The following is a 27056-nucleotide window of genomic DNA, read 5'->3' on the forward strand; positions in this document are numbered from 1 at the left end:
TTTCACTTGAGATCCTCATGTGCTTAGTCAGAAAGAGAATGGTCAAAACTGAGTCAAAGGGATCCTCCACATGCCATCTTCATGTCAGAGGAACACTGAATCTGCTGTGGAGAAAAATAACATCATCCAAGCCTTTAAAATTTCTCATTTACAATATTCAGAATTCTATTAGAAGTGATCAAGCATGAAAAAGAATATAGCAAATAAATAAAAAGCAAGACCATAAATCATAGGAATATATATTAATAGAGCAGATATATTAGATTTTATCAGACTTGTACTTTAAAATAACAGCAATCAATCTGTTCAAGAAAACAGAAAAAAAAAAACTCTGCCAAGAAACTGGTATCTATTTTTAAAAAAGAATCAAATGGAAAGCTGAAAGCTGAAAAATAAAACCAAAACACAAAATTCAACAGACTGAAGAGAGGATAAGCAAAAAATATCCAGATGGAGATACATAAGAGGATTAAACTATATAAAACAGGGTATCAGACATAAGGTCAGAGTGAAATATGAGTACTTAGAGGTCTAGAGTAAAGGGGAGAAGTTAGCTGAATATTTTTCAAAAGTGACAAGTTGTATCAAGTCACATATTCAACAAACTCCAAGCAGTATAAATAGGCACACCATAGAAAAGCTGTTGAAAAATGAAATTAAAAACTTAAAATCAGAGAAAAAAGATGCATTACCTTTAAAGAAACCATGATGCTATTGATAGCCATCTTTCAACAGAAATGGTGGAAAACCAAAGACAAGAGAATAACATCTTTAAATGATAGAGAAAACCCCCACCCACACAGAACTCTATACCAAAGGAAAATAACTTCCCAAAAAAGCCCAAGATGATAAGGCTTTAAGACAAATAATTTTCACCAGTAGACTTCACTAGAGAAATAATAACAACAGTTCTTCAAAGAGGTGGAAAATGATCCCAGATGTGCAAGCAATGCAGAAGAAATGAAAAACACAAGGACTGATAACAGGTAGGTAAGTCTAAATGAATATTGATGGCTTAAAATACAAAAAAGTAACATCCTGCCTGTATGTGGTAGATGTTGAGGCATGTACAATATTAAATATATAACAATTAGCAAAACAAACCAAAAAATGGTAAAAAGAGATGTAAGATTCTTCAGTTGCCCAGGATGTGATGAAAGTGCTATAATGCTTGGATTCTGATTGCGGTGTATTTTTTTTTTAAAGATTTATTTATTTATATTTTATTTATACAAGCACTGGGTACAGTCAGAAGCCCGGGAGGGTGAGAGAATTCACCAGAGCCAGAGCAGGGAGCAGAGCAGGCAGAAGGACCGAAGGACACTGCTGAGGGGAGCAGCGGGCGGCAGGAGAGGTCTGCGCGCCATGTGGGACCCTCCTCCGGTGGCCGGGGAGCAGCCGGGGATGGAACCGGCGCCACAGAAGCTGCGTGTAGCCTTGCAACCCAGTGCTCAACCGCTGCGCCACCGGGGAGGCCCTGAATTTTAATTATGGTGACATAGGTGTATACATTTGTCAACATTTACCAAACTCTACATAAAATGGATATAGCTTATTGGATATAAATTAAACCTTAAAAAAATTGCAGCATATTAAAAAAAATCAGCAAAACCTTGACTTTTTTGCTCACAAACTACCAACCTGCTATTAAAATCTGGAACTACGAAGGGCTAAGATAGTAAAAACAATTTGGAAGGAGAACAAAATTACAGACTTAACACTACCAGATAATAAGACTTATTATAAAGCTATTATCATTTATAATGTTGTGGTATTGGTACAAAGATAGATAAATAGATCAATGGAACAAAATGGATCTTCAGAAACAGATCCACACACATAAATGGACTTGTTTTACAACAAAGATCTTCGTCAATACATTGAAGTATTGGTGGAAATATAGAGTAACCAGAATTCTTATAGATTCTAGATGAAACAAATAGCAAAACTTTGAAAATCTGTTTAGCAAAATTACTGAAGCTGAACATGTCCATACCTTTGACCCAGAAATTCCATTCACAGTACATACCTAACAGAAATGCACAGGGCCAGGGAAGGCAAGAGGACCATGTCAATTTGTTTTTAAAGTTAAAAAAAATACATACAATAAGCTATGATAATAGATACCAAAATTGTGATTACCTTGGGGTAGGTAATTACTGGCTGAGGAAATAAGGGAGGCTTACAGAGTGCTAGTAAAATTCTATATTTTTATCTTATAGTGATTACACACGAGTGTTCACTTGGTAAAAATTCACTCAGCTATATTCTTAGTATTTGTGAACTTTACTATATGTATATTAAATTTCATACTTACCAAAGCTTCTAAAATCTAAGATCTAAGGTGGTTTTAAGGAAACAATTCCTAATAAAGATGAAGGCCTTCTTTAAAAATGAAGACTGTGCTTTCCTACAGCTAGCTCAAGAAAAAGCCACATTTTGTAATTCTGATATCAATTTTTATTTATTATTATTAGAAGTTACTAGGGCTTTAATAACACTGTTAAAGGTCATAAGCACTAAAGATATTATGATACCCATATGCACTTCAAATAATCTTTGATAAAAGAATCAATACTTACATGCATTGTGGAATCAAAGTAACTTTTTTCTAGAATGTCAGATCACAAAATTATAGATGAGATCCAAAAAGTGCATTTTTTTTTATACCCCTTTGACACTTTCTGCCTCCCCTGTTCCCTCTTAACCTCAGAATGCTCACTTGGTTTATTAGTGTATAGTGGTTTTTATAAGTATTTTTCTTTGTTGAACCATCTGCTATGTAAATGTCCAATATTTGCCTTTGTAATTTTGACACATAATTCCTGGAATTCCTTCCATTTTGCTATAAATGGTAAGCAACATTTCAACTTTCCTTATGGCTGACTAGTATTCCATTTAGGCCAAATTTAATTTCTCTGAATCTCATGTATAAGATGCAGGAAATTCCACTTGCCCTGTGGAGTACCTATAGGGATTAAATAACAACCTGTGCAGAAATGCTTTCTAAACCACAGTGTTCCACAAGTTTCCATCGTTAACTGTTGTGATTATGCAGATTGTCATCTGAATATTATGGATATTCTTTCCAAACCTTATTTGATGTGAAAGTTTAGTTTCCTTAAGGAAACTAATCTGTATTAGAATACTCTGCCATCTCTCAAGTTCTCCCAAAACCACTTAATTCACTGCTAATTCAGATGTGCTGGCAAAACAGAGTGGTCCCAAGGATTCTTAACAGCCTCTTGTTTAGATTCACCTGAGAAGGTTGCTATAATTCAAAGAAGCATACTAGAAATTCAAGGCAGAGATAGGAGGTAGGTACACTGAAACTAGAAAAGCCTACTTAATCTCTGAGGACTACCTGATTCCCCTGAGGTACTGTTCTAAATTCAATCCTTGTGAGTGCATTTTACTGCAGTAACTAACACCTATCATTGTACAACACAGACTGATCATTCTGGAGTTCAATCAGATTCCAAACAGGAAGAATCCCCCTGATTGCCCATGCAAAGTGAGCCATGTAAAGAATACTGAACTATAATGTATTCAGTAAATGCTGTCATTGAAAATATGAAACATTCAGGCAAAAAGAGTTGTATTACAAGTAGTCAAACAGGAAATTATTGAAAATACTATCAACCTAGCACAAATGAATTCATCTCTATAACCATCAATACCTCCTAAGTCTAAGAAAGCAATATAAATAAGGTATGATTATATTTACTTTTAAAAGATCAATGATGGGCCTCCCCTGGTGGCACAGGCGGTTGAGCGCAGCACTGTGAAGCTGTCAGCAGCCTCTGCAGCGCTGGTTCAATCGCAGCCGGCCAGCCGGCGAGAATCCCATATGATGCGGCAGACCTCTCGTGTCTTGGCCGCTGCTCCCCTGAGCAGTGTATTTCGTCAGTCTGCCTGCTCTGTTCCCCGCTCTGTCTGGTGAATCCTCTCACCATCCCGCAGATCTGGCCTATACCCCAGTTCTTGTATAAATAAATGGATAAATCTTTGGAAAAATAAATAAATAAATAATAAAAAAATAAAAATAATAAATAAATAAAAAATGCAAATGGCTTTGCATTCTTCAAATGCACATAGCAAATTACTCATTATTGGTATCAAAATAACACCTTAAGTGCTTTAGTTCTTACAATAAGTCCAATCTTATTTTGAGGGAAATATTTGATTAAACAGGCATTAAGTTTATTTTTGTCTTATCACAAAAAATTGTTATATGATGGAATTATTATCCCAGATGAGCAAAGGTATTGATCCCTCTTTCATATAGCCAGTTCCTCCTATGCAAATTCACAGCAGTAATCTCTTTTTCAGAAAGAAGTTCCTTTAATCAGAAAATTAGAAAAAGTAATATGGCTCAAATTAAATTGAACACCAAGAGTCACTTTATACTGTTGTGCATAATATTTTATTTTTTTAAAGATTTATTTATTTATGCATACAAGAGCTGAGGTATAGGCCAGAGGTGCAGGGGGTGAGAGGATTCACCAGAGACAGAGCAGGGAACAGAACAGGCAGATTGACTGAAATACACTGCTGAGGGGAGCAGTGTGCGAGTCAGGAGAGGTCCGCTGCACCATGTGGGTTGCTCCCTGGCCAGGGCTCAAACTCATGCTGCAGTGACTGCAGATAGCTTTAAACCCTTGCACCACCAAAGAGGCCCATGCACAATATTTTAGCTCATTACTATGACTGATTGTTCTTGGGCCTTAACAAGATGTAGATGACAAAATGTATTCCATTTCATGTGTGTATGAAACACACACCCAAACACACTAACAACATACCAGGTAAAGTCTTCAAAATGAAATAACACCCCTACATGGCTCTGGTATTAAAAGACATAGCTAATACCTGACATGGGAATTAAATTTTAAATTCTGCATTCATCTATTATGTTTTAGGAAATTAAAAAAACAGGATCACAGCAAATTGGAAATGAAATAATTTTAACAGATTCCTACTTTACTGAGGAAGAGATACAAAAGCCATTTTCCCAGTCTTAGATGTGTTTAGGGGAGGAATCCAGGCCAGAGCCAGATGTGATATTCACTCCTTAAAAATGTGTTGACTTGTCTCCCAACTGAAAACACATCTTATATCACATGTAAATTGGAAAAGTGCTAAAGCTTCTTGGGGGTGGTAATATGTTTTCTTCTTTCAAGGACACTATTTTAAAATACTCTATTGATGTAATAGGAAAGACAACAAGGATGGAGAAAGGGAAAAGAAAGAAGGGAAGTCCATAACTTTATTTTCAGAATCCTATAAATTCTAATATTAAAATTTCAGTTGAACTTCCACACATAAATAAGAAGTTTTATACCATTTCAATTTCCTCCAACTCTGAAGAAGATATTAAGAGGCAAAATGAGATATTGCAAAGCCATTAAAACATGACAGCACATTTTTAACTTTCTTTCATTTAATCTGACAGCTCAGATCATTTCTCATTTCATCAGAGTCACAGAAAACTTTGTAACTACAAAGTCAGACTTCTGTATCCTTGCAACCAGAGTTGATATATAAATTTACTATAACTGAAATTCTCCTAATAGTAATTTCATCTCAATTTAATTACAATCAGGTCAAGACAAGGATATCTATTATATTGCTTTATTTTAACACTATGATGGAAGTTCTAGACAATGCAGTAAGACAAGAAAAAGATTTTGAAAAAAAGATTAAAAATTGCTTAAAGAAGAAGCAAAGCTGTCGTTAGGTCATATAACAAAGAGACTGATATAAGATCAAAGTATTATTAATGTTTATTCAGTATTATGAAGGTATTCAGAATGGAAATGCAAAGATATACAGGAGGTATAATGTAGGAGGTATGATGTGAGTTATTATTCTAAAAATAAAAATCACAGAACAGGAATACTAAGCTCAATGGCCTTAAAAGTCATACAAAGTAGCTTTTGGGAATACAGGATGAAGTTCATAAAATGAAAAACATAAAGTGAAAGGCTCAAATTTAATATAAAAAGGAAAGAAAAATGGGGTACACACACCTGAGAATACTGAATTATTATTTGTATATAAGTATGCTCACCTATTCATACTTTTTTCTACCCTCTGAAGTTCCCCTATGAGTACTAGTCTACAAGATAGTAGATTTAGAAGAACTGTGCCAACTATAAGCCAAGTGAGCCACAATGTAGGACCTTAGCAAATTTTTGCTTCTCTAACATTTTCTGATCTATTATCTATGTTCACCTCCATTATAAGACTGCTATAAAACTATATTTAAGTAATATGTATTTTAGTACAGTATCACAAGGCTTAGTAACTTTTATTTACTATCTTTAATTTTGAAATGTTTTTACTTTTTTGTTTTCCACATTTTTAAAAAAGATTTATTTATTTATACATACAAGAACTGGGGTATAGACCAGATTTTTGGGAGGTGAGAGGATTCACCAGAGACACATTTTTTTAAAAAAAATAGTCTATTTTAAGCTACTTGGCAATTATAAAGTAATTTTTTAAAGATTTATTTATTCATGCATGTAAGAACTGGGGTACAGGCCAGATGTGTGGAAGGTTGAGAGGATTCACCAGAGACAGAGGAGGGAACACAACAGGCAGACTGAGTGAAATATACTGCAGAGGGGAGCAGTGAGTGGGACAGGAGAGGTCTGCAGGGGCATGTGGGGTATCTTCATGGCTGGCCAGGATTGAACCCACACTGCAGAAGCTGCAGACAGCTTCACAGCACTGTCCTCAACCACCTATGCCACCAGGGAGGCTCTATTAAGTATTTTAAAGCTATATTTTTGATATTCTTCATTTAGAAAGAGATTTAAAACCACCTAATCATGTTGCAAAATAAACATTATAATACAAAATGGGCAACCCAAATGCCCAAAAATAGATGACTGGCTCAAGAAGATGTGTACATGTAAACAATGGAATATTATTCAGCAATCAAAAAAGATAAACTCATGCAATTTGCAGCAACATGGATGGAGCTAGAAGGGATTATGTTCAGTGAAGTAAGACAGAAAGGAAAAGAAAAATACTGGATGGTCTCACTCATAGCAGGAATCTAGAAAACCTAAATAAGGGACCAGGAAAAAGAATAACTATAAGAAAGGAAAAATCAAAATCAGCAAGCAACTATAAACCAGAGACACACTATAGGGCAGGTGCAGGGAAAGGTGGGATTGGGGTCAAAATAACGGGGGTGCAATTGTATGGGGAATATAAAAATAAAAAAAAATTTTAAAAGTATGATACAAGACAAAAAAAAATTTTAAAAATGGCTACATGAGATGTGTGAATGCATTAATGAATTTTCCAATTAGTTCAAGGTTGGATTACTACCAGCAGTATTTGTCAGAGCAAGGGGTATCAGCTACTTAAATGTACTTATTATTTAACTCTATCTTTGTGCTTAGTGATGCTTTAGATATTTCCCTTCTAAATATTACATAATGAGGCAAATACTGTTTTTGGAGAAAAATTGTAAGTCAGGAGTTGCAAGTACCAAGAACCATCTGTTTTAGTTATGTTAGGAAAACAAATCTAGATTCAATCAGAAAATCACTGATTGGCTGAAAATAAACTAAATGATAGGGGGAAAATGTTCAATGTATTATAAATGAGATCACTATGAATAAACTCAGAAACTATATAAATTTTGTTATATTCTTTTTTTAATTTTTTTTAAGATTTATTTATTTATACAAGCACTGGGTACAGTCAGAAGCGCGGGAGGGTGAGAGAATTCACCAGAGCCAGAGTGGGGAACAGAACAGGCAGACCGACGAAATACACTGCTGAGAGGAGCAGCAGGCACTGCAGGAGAGGTCTGCGTACCATGTGGGACCCTCACTGACTGCTGGGGAACGAACACTGCAGAGGCTGCGGGCAGCTTCGCAGCTCAGCGCTCAACCGCTGCGCCACCAGGGAGGCGCAATTTTGTTATATTCTTTTTTGTTGTTGTTGTTGTTTTTGTTTTTTTTTTAAATAATAAATTTTATTTTTATATTCCCCATACATTTGCAACCCCCCCATTCTGACCCCAAACCCTCCCCTCCCACCCCCCACTCCCCAAAAACTGTCTCTGGTTCATAGTTTTTTGTTGATTTTGATTTTCACTTTCTTATAGTTACTCATTTTCCTGGTCCCTTATTTAAGTTCTCTAGATTCCTGCTATGAATGAGACCATCCGGTATTTTCCTTTTTCTTTTTTTTTTTTAATAATAAATTTTATTTTTATATTCCCCATACAATTGCAACCTCCCCATTCTGACCCCAATCCCTCCCCTCCCGCCCCCCACCCCCCAAAAAGTGTCTCTGGTTCATAGTTTTTTGTTGATTTTGATTTTCACTTTCTTATAGTTATTCATTTTCCTGGTCCCTTATTTAAGTTTTCTAGATTCCTGCTAGGAGTGAGACCATCTGGTATTTTTCTTTTTCTTTTTGGCTTATTTCACTGAGCATGATCCCTTCCAGTGCCATCCATGTTGCTGCAAATTGCATGTGTTTATCTTTTTTGAATGCTGAGTAATATTCCATGGTATATATGTACCACATCTTCTTGATCCAGTCATCCTTTCTCTTTCTGGCTTATTTCGCTGAGCATGATCCCTTCCAGCGCCATCCATGTTGCTGCAAATTGCATATTCTTTACACAACTCAAAAGCAAATTAGTTTGTACAATGTAAAAACTGATAGAAAAAAATTGTATAATTATTTTTGCTTTTTACAAGCATATGATGAATATATTAGTTTTTTTATGGTATTGAATGGTTTTTGGTATTTTTAAAACAAGATAATTTATCATTTTTCAGAAATCAGTATGGTCTCAGATTTTATGTTATTTATACATTTCTAGCTCTGAAATATATATATACACACACATAATCTATATATATGTTGATGTGTGTGGATATATATGTTGATTTTTGATTAGTGTATTCATAAACATTCAAAACGGCAAGATGGGAAGGGAAGGAATATAAAGGTGGGCATCAGCTTAAACCAGCAATATGCAAGAAGAACCTAATGGAAGTGGTGCCATTTGCAGAATTAAACGTGAGTCCCATTTGGCTAGACTACATAGACAGGTATTTTTATAAGTGCCATCTAAAATCACCACAGTAAATATAAAATTAAATTGAGCATACTTCTGACTACTTACTAACCTTTGCATTAAAAGGCTAAATTTGATTATTCAGGAACAGATTATCTAAAAATTAGCAATGGTGTTGGCTTTATCTGTATATTACTACAGCATTTTTGTATAGTCCATTATTTATTAATAATCTCTCCTGAAATGGCAGGGGAGGGAATGTTGAGTATAACCACCACATTTTGCAAGGCATCTTAAGTTTGAGGATAAAGGGATAAACTTTATTTAATGGACCTTGTAATTGGAGACTTTGGCCTCAATTAACATTGATAATCTGAGTTAACTATATATATATATATATATATATATATACTGATTTATAAAACTGTTCAGTATTTCTGACACAACTTTGAGAAATTAACAATCTACTAGCAGAGACAAAAGCTTTTGCATCAAACTGAGCACATTTGCTGAAAATGAGTAAAAAGCTTTCTTCCAGGTGTACTAATATAATGACAAGAAAGATTTCAAAATAAGACACAAAAACTGCATGAAGATGTATGATGAGACTTAACTCAGAGTATGTCAACAGTATCAGGAACTTGCCAGTATATATAACAGGCACCACACTCCTTCTTATTCCTGTTTATTGTACCAAAATGAGACAACTGCCATGTTATTTTGTCAGAGAGACAGAGTCATTAGACTCCTCTGAGACTCTACTGTGACAGCCTAAGAACACCTTCTGTTCCTTTCCTGTTGGCAGCAGAGCCAAACAGAGGTAACACAGTGCCACCCCCTCACAAGGACACACAGGACACACAGCCAAAAAGTCACCTCCAGGACTCAGAACTGAGAACCTGCCAGTGTAAGTGTAAAGCAGAAAACATGAAACAGTGCAAATAAGAAATGAAGACAGAAATAAAATCTTTCAGATGGGTTCTTAAAATACAGTTCTATGAAATAAGTAAGAAAAAAATGAGGTAGAGGGCCTACCTTGCAGATCTTGTAGAGAGATTCTTGGCCGTCTCCTCCAGTATCTTTAAAGTAATCATGTGCAGGAAATGTACGATGAATATCTCGAGTAATAACACTCTCCTGGGCTGAGTCCTTGAAAAGAACAAAAATAGACCAGATTATTCATTTAAATTTTATTTTTAATTATGAAAAATATACATATGCATATGGTTAAAAAAAATTTAAACAATAGGAAAAAAAGTATGCCCCAACAAAAAAAAAGGGTCCTGTATCCCAGATCCATAGTCCCTTTCACCAGAGATAAATGCTACTAATAGCTTCTTTTGTATTCTTTTAACCTTTCTATAGAGGTATGAATGTATATACATGGAAAGAGGAGGAGAGGACTCGTGTACACATAACTCTATTCTTTGCTTTTTGAAGCAAATAGAAGCAAACTTTTCTCCTTTCACATAATAAATTAACTTATAGAATGTTCTGTATCAGTGTATGCAAAGATATTTCATTCTTTTTAAGAGCAACTATTAAAAAGAATAAAACATTCTGGATATATAATTGTTTAACATTGCCCTATTAATAATCACTCTTTTTGCATTTTCTACTTAGATTAGAAACAACATTACTAGTACACTCATATACTTATATGTTCAAAGACAGATTCCTAGAAGTGGAATTGCTAGGTGACAGCACTGTCATTCCTGATAAAGGTACTTTCCCTTCCAGAGTTGTAATACCAATGCGTGCTACAAACGAAAGCAGAGTATGTGTTCTTCCACACCCATCAGACCATAGTCATATAAAAAGTATCCCTGCACTGGGTTACCCAACTTACTCACTTTAGAAAATAAAAGGCACAAAACTACTACATTAAAAGCATATAAAGCATATATGCTTGGGCCTCCCCGGTGGCACGGCGGTTGAGCACTGGGTTGGAAGCTGCCCGCAGCCTCTGCAGCACCGGTTCGATCCCCGGCTGCCCCCCGGCCACCAGAGACGGGTCCCACATGGCGCGCAGACCTCTCCTGCCGCCCGCTGCTCCCCTCAGCATTGGTCCCCTTCGGTCCTTCTGCCTGCTCTGCTCCCCACTCTGGCTCTGGTGAATTCTCTCACCCTCCCGCGCTTCTGACTGTACCCAGTGCTTGGGTACAGTAAATAGATAGATAGATAGATAGATAGATAGATAGATAGATAGATAGATAGATAGATAGATAGATAGTAAACAAATAAATAAATATTTTAAAAAATAAAAATAAAAATAAAAAATAAAAGCATATATGCTTTCAAGATAATGCTGAATAAAAAAATTCTAGAGATTTTTCAGACAGATTCAGTATCCAAAAGCTCAAAATTGAGTAAAATTTAAGCTTTATTAAAAAATAATTAGTCATCCCTTTGATATATTTTAGTCCTGTAAATGTTTGTTTGATCAATTTAAATGTCAAGAAAATAGGATGGGACTACTTATGGCAGCCCTGATGGTGAAAATATTTCACACAATTTAGGGACGCATCAAAAACTACTATTGTAAATTAAAAGTATTGTTTACTATTTTGCTACCCTGAAGATTTGAAAAAGATCCCTCTTTAAGTTTAAATGAAGAAAGGAAGAAATGTTCACTATATAACTTACTTCAATGAATGCTATTTCCCTTTCTCTAGATGAAAGTATATGTGTGTGTGTATGTATATATGTGTATATAAGTGTATATAAGAAAGAAGTTGATTAGTTTTAAGTTAAGCAAGTGCCTTTCCTGCTGCCTTCATCATTTCAACCACTATTTCATGCTGGGTGATAATTAGATCCTATAACACAAGAGAAAGGACATATAATGAAAAGTTCCAAATTTGCTAGCAAATACCAAACATAATATTGATATAAATCAGTCAGAGGAAATTCTGATGACATACAGGAGCAGAAAACTAATGCTGAATAAAAATGGAACTTTAAGGAATTATCATAACTTAAGTAAAGTTATAAATTGGAAGTTTATATTTATCAAGACAATACAGTTTCTAACAATAAAGAAAATTTTGGGGTGAGATGGTGGTACAGAACAAGAGGGCACTATATAAGAAATATTATGAAATATATGTTTTATCTTGTCTGGTGTGGATTCTAAATAAAGGAAGCTGATACCAGGTTGAAGAAAGTTCTCACTGGCCAGGTTTTCTCCAATAGAAGCATTCTCTTTCCATGTGGTAATAGTTTCTACTTATAAGTTATCTGAAAATATGACCAATGAAAATGTTACTACCATTGCCAAACTATTTCAGGGGCAAACATGTGCCAAGTGGTTCACAGGATAACTCTTTTGCACTTTTCAAGATGTTAAGGAGAGAAATCATTGGATCATATTCTCTAGAAACTGCCTACTCATTTGGCATCATGCTGTGTTTAAATGGTACCAGCACTGATTCAGAGAAAGGGAAATTGATCAAAATTTCTAGAAAGTAACTTTGCATAATACTGAATACATTTTTTCTGTGTATACTTAAATCATTCTTGTTTGTTTAAAAATAAGGGGGCAAAAATCAAATAAAAAGAACAATTATTTGGATACAGTGGTGTTTTATCAAATGATGTACACTTAGGTTCCAGCTTTGCTTATAACTATACAATAAAGAAAGAGATATACAAATATACTCAGAAGGAGGATGGGAAGGACAGGGTAAAACAGATGTTAAATTTGTCAGAGCAGGGCCTCCCCGGTGGTGCAGCGGTTGAGCGCTGGGTTGCGAAGCTGCCCGTAGCCTCTGCAGCGCCGGTTCGATCCCCGGCTGCTCCCCGGCCACCAGAGGAGGGTCCCACATGGCGCGCAGACCTCTCCTGCCACCCGCTGCTCCCCTCAGCAGTGTACTTTGGTCCTTCTGCCTGCTCTGCTCCCCGCTCTGGCTCTGGTGAATCCTCTCACCCTCCCACGCTTCTGACTGTGCCCAGTGCTTGTATAAATAAATAAATCTTAAAAAAAAAAATTATAAAAAAAAAAATTTGTCAGAGCAGCTAGCATTTCCATCATTATTTTAAAAGAAGTTAGCTTCTGAGGATAAGAGAAGGGTTGAAGTCATGATCATGGAGATGACAAAGCCATTATCATTATTGTATGCCTCACTTCTGGACCATCACCATCAAGAATGTAAACTTGGCAAAGTCCTTGACATTATCTTCTATCTTGCCTGAGGGGTCAGGTTGGGCCACACTCAAAAACTGAATCAGATCAGAAACAAGGATTAGTAGTGACAGGTTAGGAAGAAAGTCTTAAAAGTTGAGTATCATCTTTCCCTCCACAGACACACTTAAACACCTCTGACAATCATCCTGAGTTTTCTCTAATTTCCAAGCACTAATTCAGAAGACAACTTATCTTCAAAAAAGACATTGATCCCTAGTGAGATAAAATCCATAGTACAACAGAGGATATAATTCAGCTTGCTAAAGATCAGTTTAAAACCAACCCTATGAGGTATAAAGAGTAGCTCGATTAACTTTTGATCATTTTAAGTGGATTCAATTTATAGCTTGCTATCAAGAGTATTACACAAGTTGTCCTTCCAGTATGATGTATATACCTGACATATTTATAAACCTCTTAATTCCTATTTGAAGAGAATCATCACATACTTGCTTGCTGTGAAAAATAAATGAATTCAACAATCAAGTGTCAACAAGTATTAGGAAAACAGGGATGGAAGACCATAGCCTATTATATTTTATGAAACAATTTTTGAACTTTGAACAACTAGAAAGGTATTTTTGTAAAGATGACTGTTTCACATGTGACCTCAGCACTAGATGAAGTATAAAAATAACACCCTGGTAAATGAACATCTTGACTGTACCTTGATTTGTGACATTTTTACAACTATGACAGCATCTTTTCTTATCAATCCCTATTGTCAAATTCAAAGTATAACTGCATTTTCATTTTTGTCTACTACAAAATCATTTCAACTTTATAAGTACCATTCCAATTTGTTAGTGTCATTAAAAAAATCAATGTAGACTATGCCTAACCACACCATTTAGCAGATAAATCATTCCAAGTTAAAAAAAAAAAAAAAAAAACGACCTTAGGATGTGCCTTCTATTCTTACTCCACAGGGATCGTCCTTTAGTTCTATGTTGGAGCTAGATCTATGGTAAAACATCACAAACTGGGCAGCTTACAAGTCCCTGAAAGCAGATGGTTTGCAGTGGTGGGTCTGATTTATTTGCCTTGATGTCTGCCAAAAATCTAAAGAGTCAGAGATGAAAGGAGAAGATATAAAAGTGCATTCTAGTTTTAAGTGTGCTATTAAAATCAAGAGGTAAAAAGAGTGACACAGAAAGGTCTGGTCATTGCCAGTCTTCATTCCTTGAATATGGGGAGAAGTCTTAGCAGAAGTGGGATAATACAGAAGCAAAGAAATAAGCACCAAACTTAATCATACTGCAAGCAAGCTGCTTCCCAGGCATTACACACACATGCTGCCAAATGTCTCAGAATCAAAGTCTGTCACAAAGGTCAAAAATATAAGCCATATTCTGGCTTTAATGAAAAAGAAATCTCTTCAAAGAGAGTGCCAACAATAATAATTAAGGGCAGTGGAAAGAGGAGGGAGTGTATTTATAGATGAGTCAACATTCATTCCTGAAGGAAGTACCAGGACTGGAGTGGAAAATATTTAAAATAGAATAAAGCATTCCTTTGAGCCCGGACAACTAAGTATATTAGACTATGAACACAGTCTGTATTTCCCAGAGACCCCATGTAATCTAGATCAGACTTGGAAATGACTCTCTAAGACAAATCTGGTATTACTTTTAGACCCCAAACACAATTAACATATGCATGTATGGCCATATTTGGATACTGCCCTCATTCCCAGGGTTGCTGACCACTCATTCTCTCAAAATAAAGTTCAACTGGGACACTTGAAAATTCTGGAAAATCAGCAATGGACAATGATAAAACCTGTAACTTCTGTTACAACAAGCACAATAACTGACATTTATGCTGCTACTTCCCAAAGTTAAGTGTATTTCTACCTGTGAATTTTTTAATTATTAATTATGATTTTTATCAACACTGTACTTTAAACACTTTTGAAGTAATATAGTTCCATATATATTACCTAATATGTAAAAACAGCATTCTTTCACTTTTTCACAAAACATTAAAGAATGTCTTTGATAGCCAGTATTTGACAAATATGCCTATTTTCACCTATTTATTACTTTTATAATTATATTAACTTCAATCATATATACACCTAAGTTAATGTTTTTACAGGTTGAATAATTTTTTCATAATTTTACACAGAATTTATCATTTTTTCAATCACTTTCAATGCTTCCTTTAAAACTCTTTGAGCTCAACTATATTATGAACTGAATGACATAAAAACTGAATGAACATTAAAATCTAAGTTTTCTATTTACTGCATAGTACAAATTCATTCCTGTGCTTTACAAATATTTTTCTGACTACTAAGAATCAAGCACTATTTTAGGCACAGAAGATATGACTGTTAGCAAGACAATGTCTCAAATTTCCATGGAGCTTATATTATAATAAAGTGGAAAAAACATTTTTAAAAACAAGCATATAATGTTGTTAAGAAGTACTATAACACAAAACAAAATAAAGGTGAGGAAGAGGGCTGACATTTTAGGTAGAGCAGATTTGCCTCTTTGAGTGAAAACTCATATATTCAGAAAAACAGCATTACAGGCAAAGGGGAAATCATGTGCAAAAAGGCCTGATGTGGGACAAGAATTATATTTTTCCATACAATTTCCTACATTTTGCTGACAGTCATATTTGAAGATGTCTTCAATGAATTGCCAAAAATGACTCTAATACTTTCTGAGGTTTACATGGCACCTCACAAATTTATAAGTATAATTTAGATTATTTTCATGTCTTAATTTAATATTTGAATAATATGTATGTCTACATAAAAATTTATCATTCAAACATTTATTTCACAATTACCATATGTAACAAATTGTATTAAGAGTACAAAAAAGGCATAAGATAAATTATAAGAGGTTAAGATCTATTTGTAAAGACAAAGGAGAGGAAACATGCTGATGATCAAATCAATGACAAGGGCATTGCTCAGGTGCTATAGGAATTCAGTGGAGAAACTGATTGCAGGAGGGATTCAAGTGGTAAACGTGTGTTACTGATCATCACAACAAAGAAATTGGAAGAGCTAAGAACAGAAGGGTTTGTACTAAAGAATATAACAGCTCTACTTTTCAATTACAAATGTCATTTTGATTAATTAAATATTCTAATCTCATCTAGTAAGTGTATAATAGGGTACTTTTTTTGTTTTACAAATTCTAGCTAATAGTACAACTTTGTTTACAGATACCCTACTTTGTTCATTTTTCTCTAATTTAAAAGGCGCAATTTCTGTCTCAACCACAGATTTCTCTGTAAGTAGAAGAAATCTTTTTGTGACAGATTTAACACTTGATTAATTCTTTCTGGAATAAAGCCAAATCATGAGAAGAAAGTTAAAGATTTTTATTCAACACCTTTTTGGTTATAAATAGGTTTAACATCACTACTGTAAAACTTTGGAGATTTAGTAAATATACACTCCAACTTCTTCACACAGTTCATTCCTTATTAGTTAAATTGCTGGTCTATCCTCCTTTTTAGTTACATTGCTGACTCCAAATCTCATTGTATTATGTCCTTAGCCTTCTTTTTTGCTCACTCTCCATGTTCTCATTGAGAAATCCTATCCACATTTGTGACTCCAATGACCATCTGTCTTTTCTCCCTTGGATATAATTGATAAAGATGCCAAACTTAAGCCACCATCAGAATCATTTAAGTAGCTACTTCAGAACCTATGTTTTCCAATCTCACCTAGATTTAATCTACCAAAATCTCTACCAAGCATTTTGTATTTTTAACAAATATCTAAGCAGTTATGAGCAAAAGTCTACACATTATTTGGAAACTATTGATCCAATAGCCATATCATTCCACATCTAAAACCTAACAATTCAAAAACTCAATTCAGAATTCCCCATATACTCATGTGTCCTTTTATATTCTCAATCTCAATGGAGTGAAGCACTCTCATCTCTCACTTGACATACACAGTTATTCTTCCATTTCCTCCCTTAATAAATTGGTCTTTCACTCTGCTATTTCAATTAATGGTACCAGGTCTGAATATCCCCACTTGACAGTGACCTCTCGGTGGAACATGATTAGTTCTTTTTTATCTTTGTTTCCCTGGTAACTGGGGTTTTTGTAGGCACTTAATAAATGAGTATTGATAAATCAGAATAAGGGAAGTAGGCATGGTTAAGTATGTATTTCTTAGATAGACTAAGATTTTATATTTGCTTTGAATTTTAAATTCTCTTCCGGCTTCATTTAATGAAGAGTATATCAAAAGAATGTGTTCTGCACCAAACTCAAATATAGTGAATGAGGACTCAGACTTCCAAAGAAAATTTCACAACAAAATGCACACCCAAATGTCCTTATCTCAATACCAAAGGACATATGAAAATAATTACAGATATCATACAAACTATAAAAACCCAAAATGATCCCCACGTTAAAATAGAAATGAGAAATTCTATCACTATTAGAGTCACAGAAAATCATCATTACAAAAAGTCATTTGTAGTTTTCTCATTGAGTTTTACCTTATTTTATATGAAAAGCAATGAAAAGAAATTCAAATGCCACATTATTTTTAAAAGTCCTTTTATTTAAAAAATGACAGGTAAATCACAAAATTTATATGTTCGAAACCACACTAAAAGTAAATTACACTAAATACAATGTTCTAGAAATCTGAACTATTCTTCATAGTTTACATGTTAACTCTTTCTCAGTAGAATAGCTTGAAGTAGTAGATTAAAATCAAGGTTAGACAAAAAACAGGAAATTCTTTCCTATTCATTATACTACTGGGCTCTAATATTTAATAAGCTCATGTTTTTTACTGACCATAATACCATATCAAATTAAAGGAAGACACAAACCCTTCTCTTTTTTGATATTAGAATTCATCTGAAGTTACAGATTTAGTAAAACTCATGTCATATACTCCAAAAGATTATAAGATACCCAAAAGAGGATTTTTCCCCCTATCTTTTGTACTGCTAATTGTTTAGGTTCTGTAACACTGGTACGAAAATAAATGCAGAATAGAAAGTGATTATAATTGTGGTCTTTCTCACTTTTAAAACACTAACCGGGCCTCCCTGGTGTCGCAGGGGTTAAGAAGCAACCTATGAAGCTGTCCGCAGCCTCCACAGCCACTGCAGCACGAGTTCGATTCCCCAGCCGGCCAGGGAGCAACCCACATGGTGCAGCAGACCTCTCCTGACTCACCCGCTGTTCCCCTCAGCAGTATATTTCAATCAATCTGCCTGTTCTGCTCCCTACTCTGTCTCTGGTGAATCTTCTCACTCCCACACACACCCCTCTGGCTTGTATCCCACCTCTTGTATGCACAAATAAATAAATCTTAAAAAAAAAAAAAACCACTAATCCTGCCCTTTAACCAATATACATATTTGTTTCTCTTTTAATGCTACCAGGGCCATAGGTTCTTATGTGATTTTTTTTGGTAACAGAGTCATGTTGCCAAGAAAGGATTTTTAAAGTCTGAAAATGTAACCTCACTTATTTCTCACTTAATGAAAGAGAATTTAAGAAGGTACTTTGATTTGATTCACTGGCTGTGAGAGCTTAAAACGCTTTCTCTTCAGATATTTTTCTAGGACTACTATTTTATTTAGACATGTTTCTACAAATAACATCTTTCATTTTTTTCAAAATCTTAGGCGATTGATACCAAGTTAAATATAAGTAGCAGATCCTATAATGCATGGTAATTAAGTATAATTGGTAAGCAGTTTACTATATGAAAACAACTAATATTATGTCACAGACAAATCAAGCACTCTGGGGTCAGCTAGGACATATGTCCTTTTCTGGAACCACTATCATAGTTAGGACATTATCGCTTTATTCTTGGGCTATTTCAATAGTTTGTAAATCATCACAGAGAATGAAAGACTTCTCTCCTTCAATCAGCTTGTACAGTGCTTCCAGGTTGATTTCCTAAAGCACTGTTTTACTTCTATACAGCATTCACATCCATCTACAACATGGTCTCACTGCCATCCTCAAATAGAAACAAAAATCCTTATTCCATTCTCTGAATCATATCCCATTCTATAAAGTTGCACTGTTCTTTCAAGCTTCAATGCTTTTGTATAATTTCCTATGCCTTGAGTGGCCCTACTTCCCACATTATCCCTATTGAAATCCTGACCCCGTATAAAGGCTCATAGCAGACTTCTTTCAAGACACTTTCTTAATGATCCTAAGTGAAATTTAATTCCACCTTTCTTTCTGCTTTCATAATACTATGTTGTATATGTGCTCATATAAAATTTATGTTACCTTGGAGAAAGACATATTTTACCTCTACTAATTGAATGAAACCATTCCTTACAGTAACACACACAGTACCCTCTACTATAGCAGGGGTTCAGCAAATACCTACTGAATGTGATTCTATAAAAGGAGATGAAATGGTGAACCAAGACAGAGACTAGTTTGTGCCATTACTTAAGAGGGGGGTGGTTTCTGCCACACACTGAGCCACAAATTTTCCCTTTTTGGACACTCACATCTGCCCTATAAAATGCTTTGAGTCAGCTCCTTAGGGAGAAGGATTATAAAAGCATCATAAGGCAGAATGCCATCTGATGCTATCTGCCACAGCCAAAGTCACAGTTCAGAACATTTTCATTCATTGTTCAAAACCCTGCTTTGCTAGGGATTATTTGGTGACAACTTTGGATCAAGTTATTTTATATTTGTCTAGAATGATAACTTCCTAATGTGGAGAAAGAAAAATCAAAGAAGCCTTTGCACAGATTTATCATGATCAAAGGAAATCACTCATGATACTTATATCTATTTTCAACCCAGCTTAGGTAAAAATGTTTTAGGAAGATGGTATAGTGACGCAATTATCTAAGTAGCCTCAGAAAACTGTGCTCTTTTAAGTCAGAATCTCTTGCTGACTATGGCTGCCATATTGTGTTTAAGATAATAATGAGTAGCCATGAAACATAACAGGGATAGCATGAACCAGATAGCCTGCTACAAATATAGCAAATTTGAGAGCCACGGGGAGGGGAAAAGAGTGATAGGTTATTTTGATAATTTCCACAACAATGACACAGCACTCTAATCCTGATTATCAATCAAGGCGACACCTCTATTTTTTGCCAGGAGAACACCTGCAAACCCTGACAGCCAGGGAGAGGTGGAATGGGATAAAAATGGGATAAAAACTGTGATAAAAATGAGACAAAAAGAGTGGTCTGGCTCTGACCCTGAAAGCAGATACTGCAACATTCCTGTAGAATTGCCATTAGGGAGAATCAAGGAAATTTTGGCAAAGCTAGTGGGGGATGGTAGTGGTGGTGGTGGTGGAAATGACACTGTATGAAGGAGGGCACAACAATATTTCATGAGTAAATGAACTCTTAAATTGTTAGTTTTCTGTTTGTATTCTGAGGATTTCAGTAGGGCAAGTACTACACGAATCAGTGTCCTGTAAGTAATATGTATGCGATTCAATGTGCTCAATGATACTGTGGGCTTTACTTGTCTTACAGTTTTATGATTCCATGTTAAAAGCTCCAGTGCTTTGCCTCAGTTTTAGGGATTCCAGATAAAACACAGGATACTCAATTAAGCTGCACAGGATTTAATACTGCATTTGCATACTTACATTAAAAATTAGGGTTTGCTTATTTGAAATCAAACTTATCTTGTGCATTTACTAAATTTGGCAGCACTATAACCAGTATTACAGTGTTGGGAAAATCAATTCCTGACTACTCTTCATTTTATACTTTACATTGTTTTTAAATACTTTGGTCTGGAATTTACTATAGTCAGATTTGACTTTTGAAGCAAGCTGTGTTACATTTATCTAATTAAAAATGAGCAAATAATTAAAAGCCACAGACACTGCTATGAATTGAATCACAAAAATTTGTTCTGAACTATAAAAGACCAAGATGAGGATGTCCAGATAACAATGGACAGACAGACACCATTATTAGTGAGAATACCAAGTCTGTGAGTCACAGAAAAAACTAAACTCACGACCAGAAAATAAATCAAATGATGATGTAACAGACTGGTCTGAAGTCCCAAAGACAAGAAGGTAGGGAACAGATAAAGATTCCTCCACTGAATGAAAATACAAAGATGATGACAATGTTTACTCAGTCAACATTGTCTCTCCTCTGTTGGAATACCAAACAAAGGTCAATCAGTTAACATCTGGAAGACTTTTTTGGTCAAAGAAGAAAGTGGCTTCAAAATTAGCATAATGACATAAAACTACAGTTCCATTGAGCTCTATCAAAGAACAATTTGTTTATCTGGTACTTACATTGCAAATATTGATATGAATAAGTAAGACAGAACTTGAAAGAGTTGGTAGTCATGTGTGGTTGTCTACAGACAAACTACCTTTATGTAGGTAATTGCAATTCAGAAGAAACAAAGCCTTATGGGTTGCATATTATACACAAATTTTTAATTAAAACAACTTTAAGTAATATTAGTATCTATACTTAAATATTCTTATTTTTCTGAAGGATCTATTTTTTTTAATTAAGCTGTTTTATTTTTCTCATATTTTCCACTTTTTCAATAATTTCTTTTATTAGGGTAGTACTGATTTACAATACAGTATATAATTCAGAAACACAGGATCCCACCTCCTCAGATGTATGTTACTATATCACACTGACAATCGAGGCACCCATGGTACTCCACGTAAGTTAAGTTTACCCAAACTAAGTAACTGAGGCACTGAAAAGTCTAATTATTAACAAATACTGCAGTATCTAATGAAAAATTGTGTGCTTGTTAACAATTTGTTAGTTTTTCTTTGATAATGTAATTAATTGAAAATTGTGATTCTTCTCATAGTGCATTTATTAAAATAAAGACTTTTCAATTGAAAACAATTTAAACAGAAACTTCTTAGACACACATACTAGTCTACTACCTTTGAAACAATTTTCATTAACTATTTTTATCTTTGTGGCTACAACAATCCAATCACAGCAGTAACTTAGCTCCCATCACTCAAGGATTGACAGCCTTCCAACACACCCTTGAGGGCTGGAGCCACTAAAGTCTGGTGGTTTCCTAAGGTAGACTCCACAGACTGCAGCTAGGCAAAACAGGACTCTAAAAAATTGGGAGCACAATTTCCTTGGAAGATTTTGCTATTTTAATCAAAAACAAAACCACAGAAGTAGTCAAGATGAGAAAATCTGAACTGTGATTCTTTAAACTAGCATTATAGAATATCCTCAGCAAATCTACTGCTTCTGGGTACCACGCAGTCCCATCCAACAAGACCATCTGCCCTAATCTATAATTGGGCAAAGTTAACAGACTTCCTTTCATGTGCTCTACCTGTCCAGTAAATCACCAGTGCTTCTTCAAGCACAGGTAGGGAGGTAAACATGATCAGAAAAAAGACCAGGCAAAATTCAGCCATCTTTGTGTGGGTGGGTGGGTCCTGAAATTAGATAATAGGTCATATTTCAAAATTAGGCTGGGTTATGATAAATGTTAAAATTAAAAAAATCTAAAAAAAAATTATGCTGGGTGAGGTGGCTAGGCTGATCTAGAATAAATTCTGTATAAAAATAAATAATACAAGTTACATATGTAATTTTAAATTTCATGTAGCCACATTAGATAAGTGAAAAGAAATATAAAAATTTTAATAACATTTTATTTAACCTAATCAAAAATATTATCATTGAACATAATCAGTACTACAAATTAAAAGCAAAATTCTTTACATTCACTTTTGCAAGCTAAGTCTGAAATCAAGTATAAAATTATGATTTGCCACATTTCAAGTGCTTATTAGCACATGACTAGAGGCTACCACACAGAACAATGCAGTTTTAGATTATGACTCAGAAGCCACACTGTATACCTTCAACCCCTTTGCCATAAACTTTTCTCTTAGGGGAAATGGAAGGGATAGTAACAACATCTTTTGAATAATAGAGTAAAAGGCAGGAGGAGGGGAAAAGGATAGAAATAAAGATCTCAAAACCTGCCTCCAACACTGTAAGTTGTTGATTCTACGACCAAATATGACAGAGAAGAATTGCTTATTCTTGTGCTTCTTCCACCAGTTCTCTGAGATGTCAGTTTCTTAGGAAGTGGCTAAACTCCACAGAAGATTGTGCACATCTCAGAAACAACTTTCATTTCTGGGACTGTCAAAATTTATGGAAGCAATTTTAATTAACCCTGTTTCAAGAGAGCACTGACCTGACTACATTGATATTGCCTGAGTTCTTGACTTAAGCAGCAACAAGGCTTAAAGATTATATTATCATATGAATTTCATCAATAATTGTTCTATTTCTTTGAAGAATGACATTGAAATTTTGATTGGAATAGCATTGAATCTGTATATTGCTTTTGGTAGGATGGCCATTTTAATAATGTTTATTCTTCCAATCCATGAGCAGGGGATGTCTTTCCATTTCTTTGTGTCTTCTTCTATTTCTTTTAACAGTGTTTTATAGTTTTCTTTGTATAGGTCCTTTACCTCTTTTGTTAGATTTATTCCCAAATATTTGATTTTTTTTGTTTCAATAATAAAAGGGATGGTTTTTTTTTTATTTCTTCTTCTTCAGGTTTATTGTTTGTGTATAGGAAGGCTACTGACTTTTCCGTGTTGATTTTGTATCCTGCCACTTTACTGAACTGATTGATGAGTTGAATTAGTAAAAAACCCCGAATAGCCAAAGCTCTCCTGAAAAAAAGAGAAGGGAATGGAGGCATCACACTCCCAGACTTCAAACTCTACGACAAAGCAATAATCATCAAAACTGCATGGTATTGGAACAAGAACAGACATACAGACCAATGGAATCGAATAGAAAATCCAGAAATAAACCCACAGATTTATGGTCAACTAATCTTTGACAAAGGAGCAAAGACTATGCATTGGAGCAAAGAAAGTTTGTTCAATAAATGGTGCTGGAAAAACTGGGTCGCTACATGCAAAAGAATGAAGCTTGACCACTACCTCACACCATACACAAAAATCAACTCAAAATGGATTAAAGAACTAGACATAAGACCTGAAACCATAAAATATATAGAAGGAAATATAGGCGAAACACTACGTGATTTGCACATCAAAGACATCTTTACAGACACATCACCCAAAGCAGTGATAGTGAAGGCAAAGATAAACAGCTGGGACTACATCAAATTAAAGAGCTTCTGTACAGCAAAAGAGACAATAACAAAAACAAAGAGAAACCCCACTGACTGGGAGAAAATTTTTGCACACAACACTAATGATAAAGGACTGATCACAAAAATCTGCAAAGAGCTGATGAGACTCAGCAACAACAAAGAAAATAACCCAGTCAAAAAATGGGCAGAAGAGCTAAAAAGAAACTTCTCTGAAGAGGAAATGCAAATGGCCAACAGGCATATGAAAAAATGTTCAACATCACTTGTAATTAGGGAAATGCAAATCAAAACTACCATGAGATACCATCTTACACCAGTGAGAATGGCACATATTAAAAAAACTAGCAACAACAAATGTTGGTGAGGGTGTGGAGAAAAAGGAACTCTTCTGCACTGCTGGTGGGAGTGCAAACTGGTCCAACCACTATGGAGAGCTGTGTGGAGATTTCTGGACCTACTAAACATAGAGCTTCCATATGATCCAGCAATTCCACTCCTAGGTCTTTACCCAAAGGACACAGAAACATCCATTCCAAAGAACACCTGCACCCCTATGTTTCTAGCAGCACTATTTACAATAGCTAAGCTTTGGAAACAGCCCAAATGCCCAAAAATAGATGACTGGATCAAGAAGATGTGATACATATATACCATGGAATATTACTCAGCATTCAAAAAAGATAAACACATGCAATTTGCAGCAACATGGATGGCACTGGAAGGGATCATGCTCAGCGAAATAAGGCAGAAAGAAAAAGAAAAATACCGGATGGTCTCACTCATAGCAGGAATCTAGAAAACTTAAATAAGGGACCAGGAAAATGAATAACTGTAAGAAAGTGAAAAACAAAATCAACAAAAAACTATGAATCAGAGACACTTTTTGGGGGGTGAGGGGCGGGAGGGGAGGGATTGGGGTCAGAATGGGGGGGCTGCAATTGTATGGGGAATATAAAATAAAATTTATTATTTAAAAAAGAAAAAAATTAAAAAAATAAAAAAGACAATACAGTTAAAAAAAAAGATTATATTATCAAAGTCCAATTTGGTGCATTTGTTTTTTTTCCAAGTCTCTTAATCTTCTTAGGCACAATAACAAAGGGCACTAGAGAAGATCTATCAAAATGGGATGTCCTTTTTACAAAGTATATGTATGGCAGTGGGAAAAAATAGGTTTTAAAGCCACCTACAAACTATTTAATCTTGAACAAATTACTTAAAACCTTTAAGTTTTATTTTCCTTATTCTCCTTACTCCCCATGAGAATGTTGAGGCCAGTTCTGCATTTCAAAATTGTCTTAAACTTAGATATTATATATACCAATTATAGTTCCTGATACAAAGTATTCAACTCATAGTGGATATTTTTAAGCCCAGGATTCTTTTGCTCTTTCTCTATAGCACATGGGAAGTAATTCCAGCACCTGGAAGTTACACAGCTTCAACCTTCGATGCTGCCAGACTTTAAGCAGCCAGATCATACCCAAAAATTCTAAGGCAGAGCCATGGTGAACAGATTGGGTGTTAGCAAATATATGGGAGTTTTCTCAGTAAGCTATGGGAACTTTAAATTTCCATTACTGAATCATGATTATGACCTAATACTCAATGTAGTGGGTCAAAACAGAATTGGGGGGGGGGAGGTAGTAAATACATCTCATGGAATCATTTCTGAAAACTTATATTTCTGAAAGACAGGGTATTCATATATGGGTATACATATATGGGTATACATATAACATATAACAGATATATGTATCCATGTTATATATATATATAACATATATATATCAAAAAGTGTGAGCACCACTGTCTTAGATGACATTAGAATTTCAAAGAACTCTGAAATTTCTCATCTCTTAGGAGATGCAGATGAGCAGAAAATAAAGAGAACATCTGATTTCCTTGAAGAGAAATTTTTAGAATAACCATGAGATAAAGTTTTCAACAGCGGACTTCAAAATATGGATATTGGTTTAAGGTTATAATGATTCTAACTTTGATCAATATGGTTATGTTTAAGTCCAACTACCTTAAGTGACTATGGAACAAAGCATAGCTGGTTAGTTAGATAATATGACTGTTTTCAATATAAAACAGTCATTTTTTTTCTTAACAACTATTTCTTTTGATAAGCACTGGGAAATATAAGAGTTAAAGCTCCGATGAAAGGAATTTTCCTGACTTTATAAATAGAATCTGATCTAAATCCTTTTGTGTGTGGAATTAGAGATTTACATAATTTGAGGAGTCTAATGTGTATAATACAGATGCTATAGTTTGCATTGCTATTTTTGGTATAAAAAATAAATGAATCTGGATTAAAGCACATGTGACTTTTTTTTTAATGAAGTACCACAGACTGCAAATGCTTGGATTAAAGAAAAACTTTCTGGCATTAAGGCAGAAGTGAATTAGAGAAAACAAGTTTGCCGTTACAAGGCTAATTCTATTCTATATTCAAAGAAATCCTCCTTAAAATCGCTTTTGGATTCTGCTCTCAACACTTCCCTGAAACTGCTCATTGAGGTTACCATGACCTCTGAATTGTTAAGCACAAAGGATATATATCACTTATATTGTATGAAGTAGACAGCATTTGAAAAAGTTAGTCATTTCTTCTTCTTTATGTGTGTGTTTGTGGTGAGAACTTTTTAAGAT

At 34.8% G+C, this 27056-nt stretch overlaps 1 protein-coding gene across 2 annotated transcripts in view; it reads right to left on the reverse strand.

Annotated features, from left to right (window-relative positions):
* Positions 1-27056, reverse strand: part of RABGAP1L (RAB GTPase activating protein 1 like) — a gene marked incomplete at both ends in the record, with an annotated part of 493888 nt that overhangs the window by 241772 nt on the left and 225060 nt on the right. For both annotated transcript variants that reach the window (XM_084251369.1, XM_084251368.1), the window contains one exon: positions 10097-10210. In XM_084251369.1, coding sequence (XP_084107495.1) covers positions 10097-10210 — 114 coding nt within the window. The remainder of the gene's footprint in view (positions 1-10096; positions 10211-27056) is intronic.

This window comes from Talpa europaea (genome assembly GCF_964194135.1).
Source record: "Talpa europaea genome assembly, chromosome: 12".
Classification (NCBI taxonomy): Eukaryota; Metazoa; Chordata; class Mammalia; order Eulipotyphla; family Talpidae; genus Talpa; species Talpa europaea.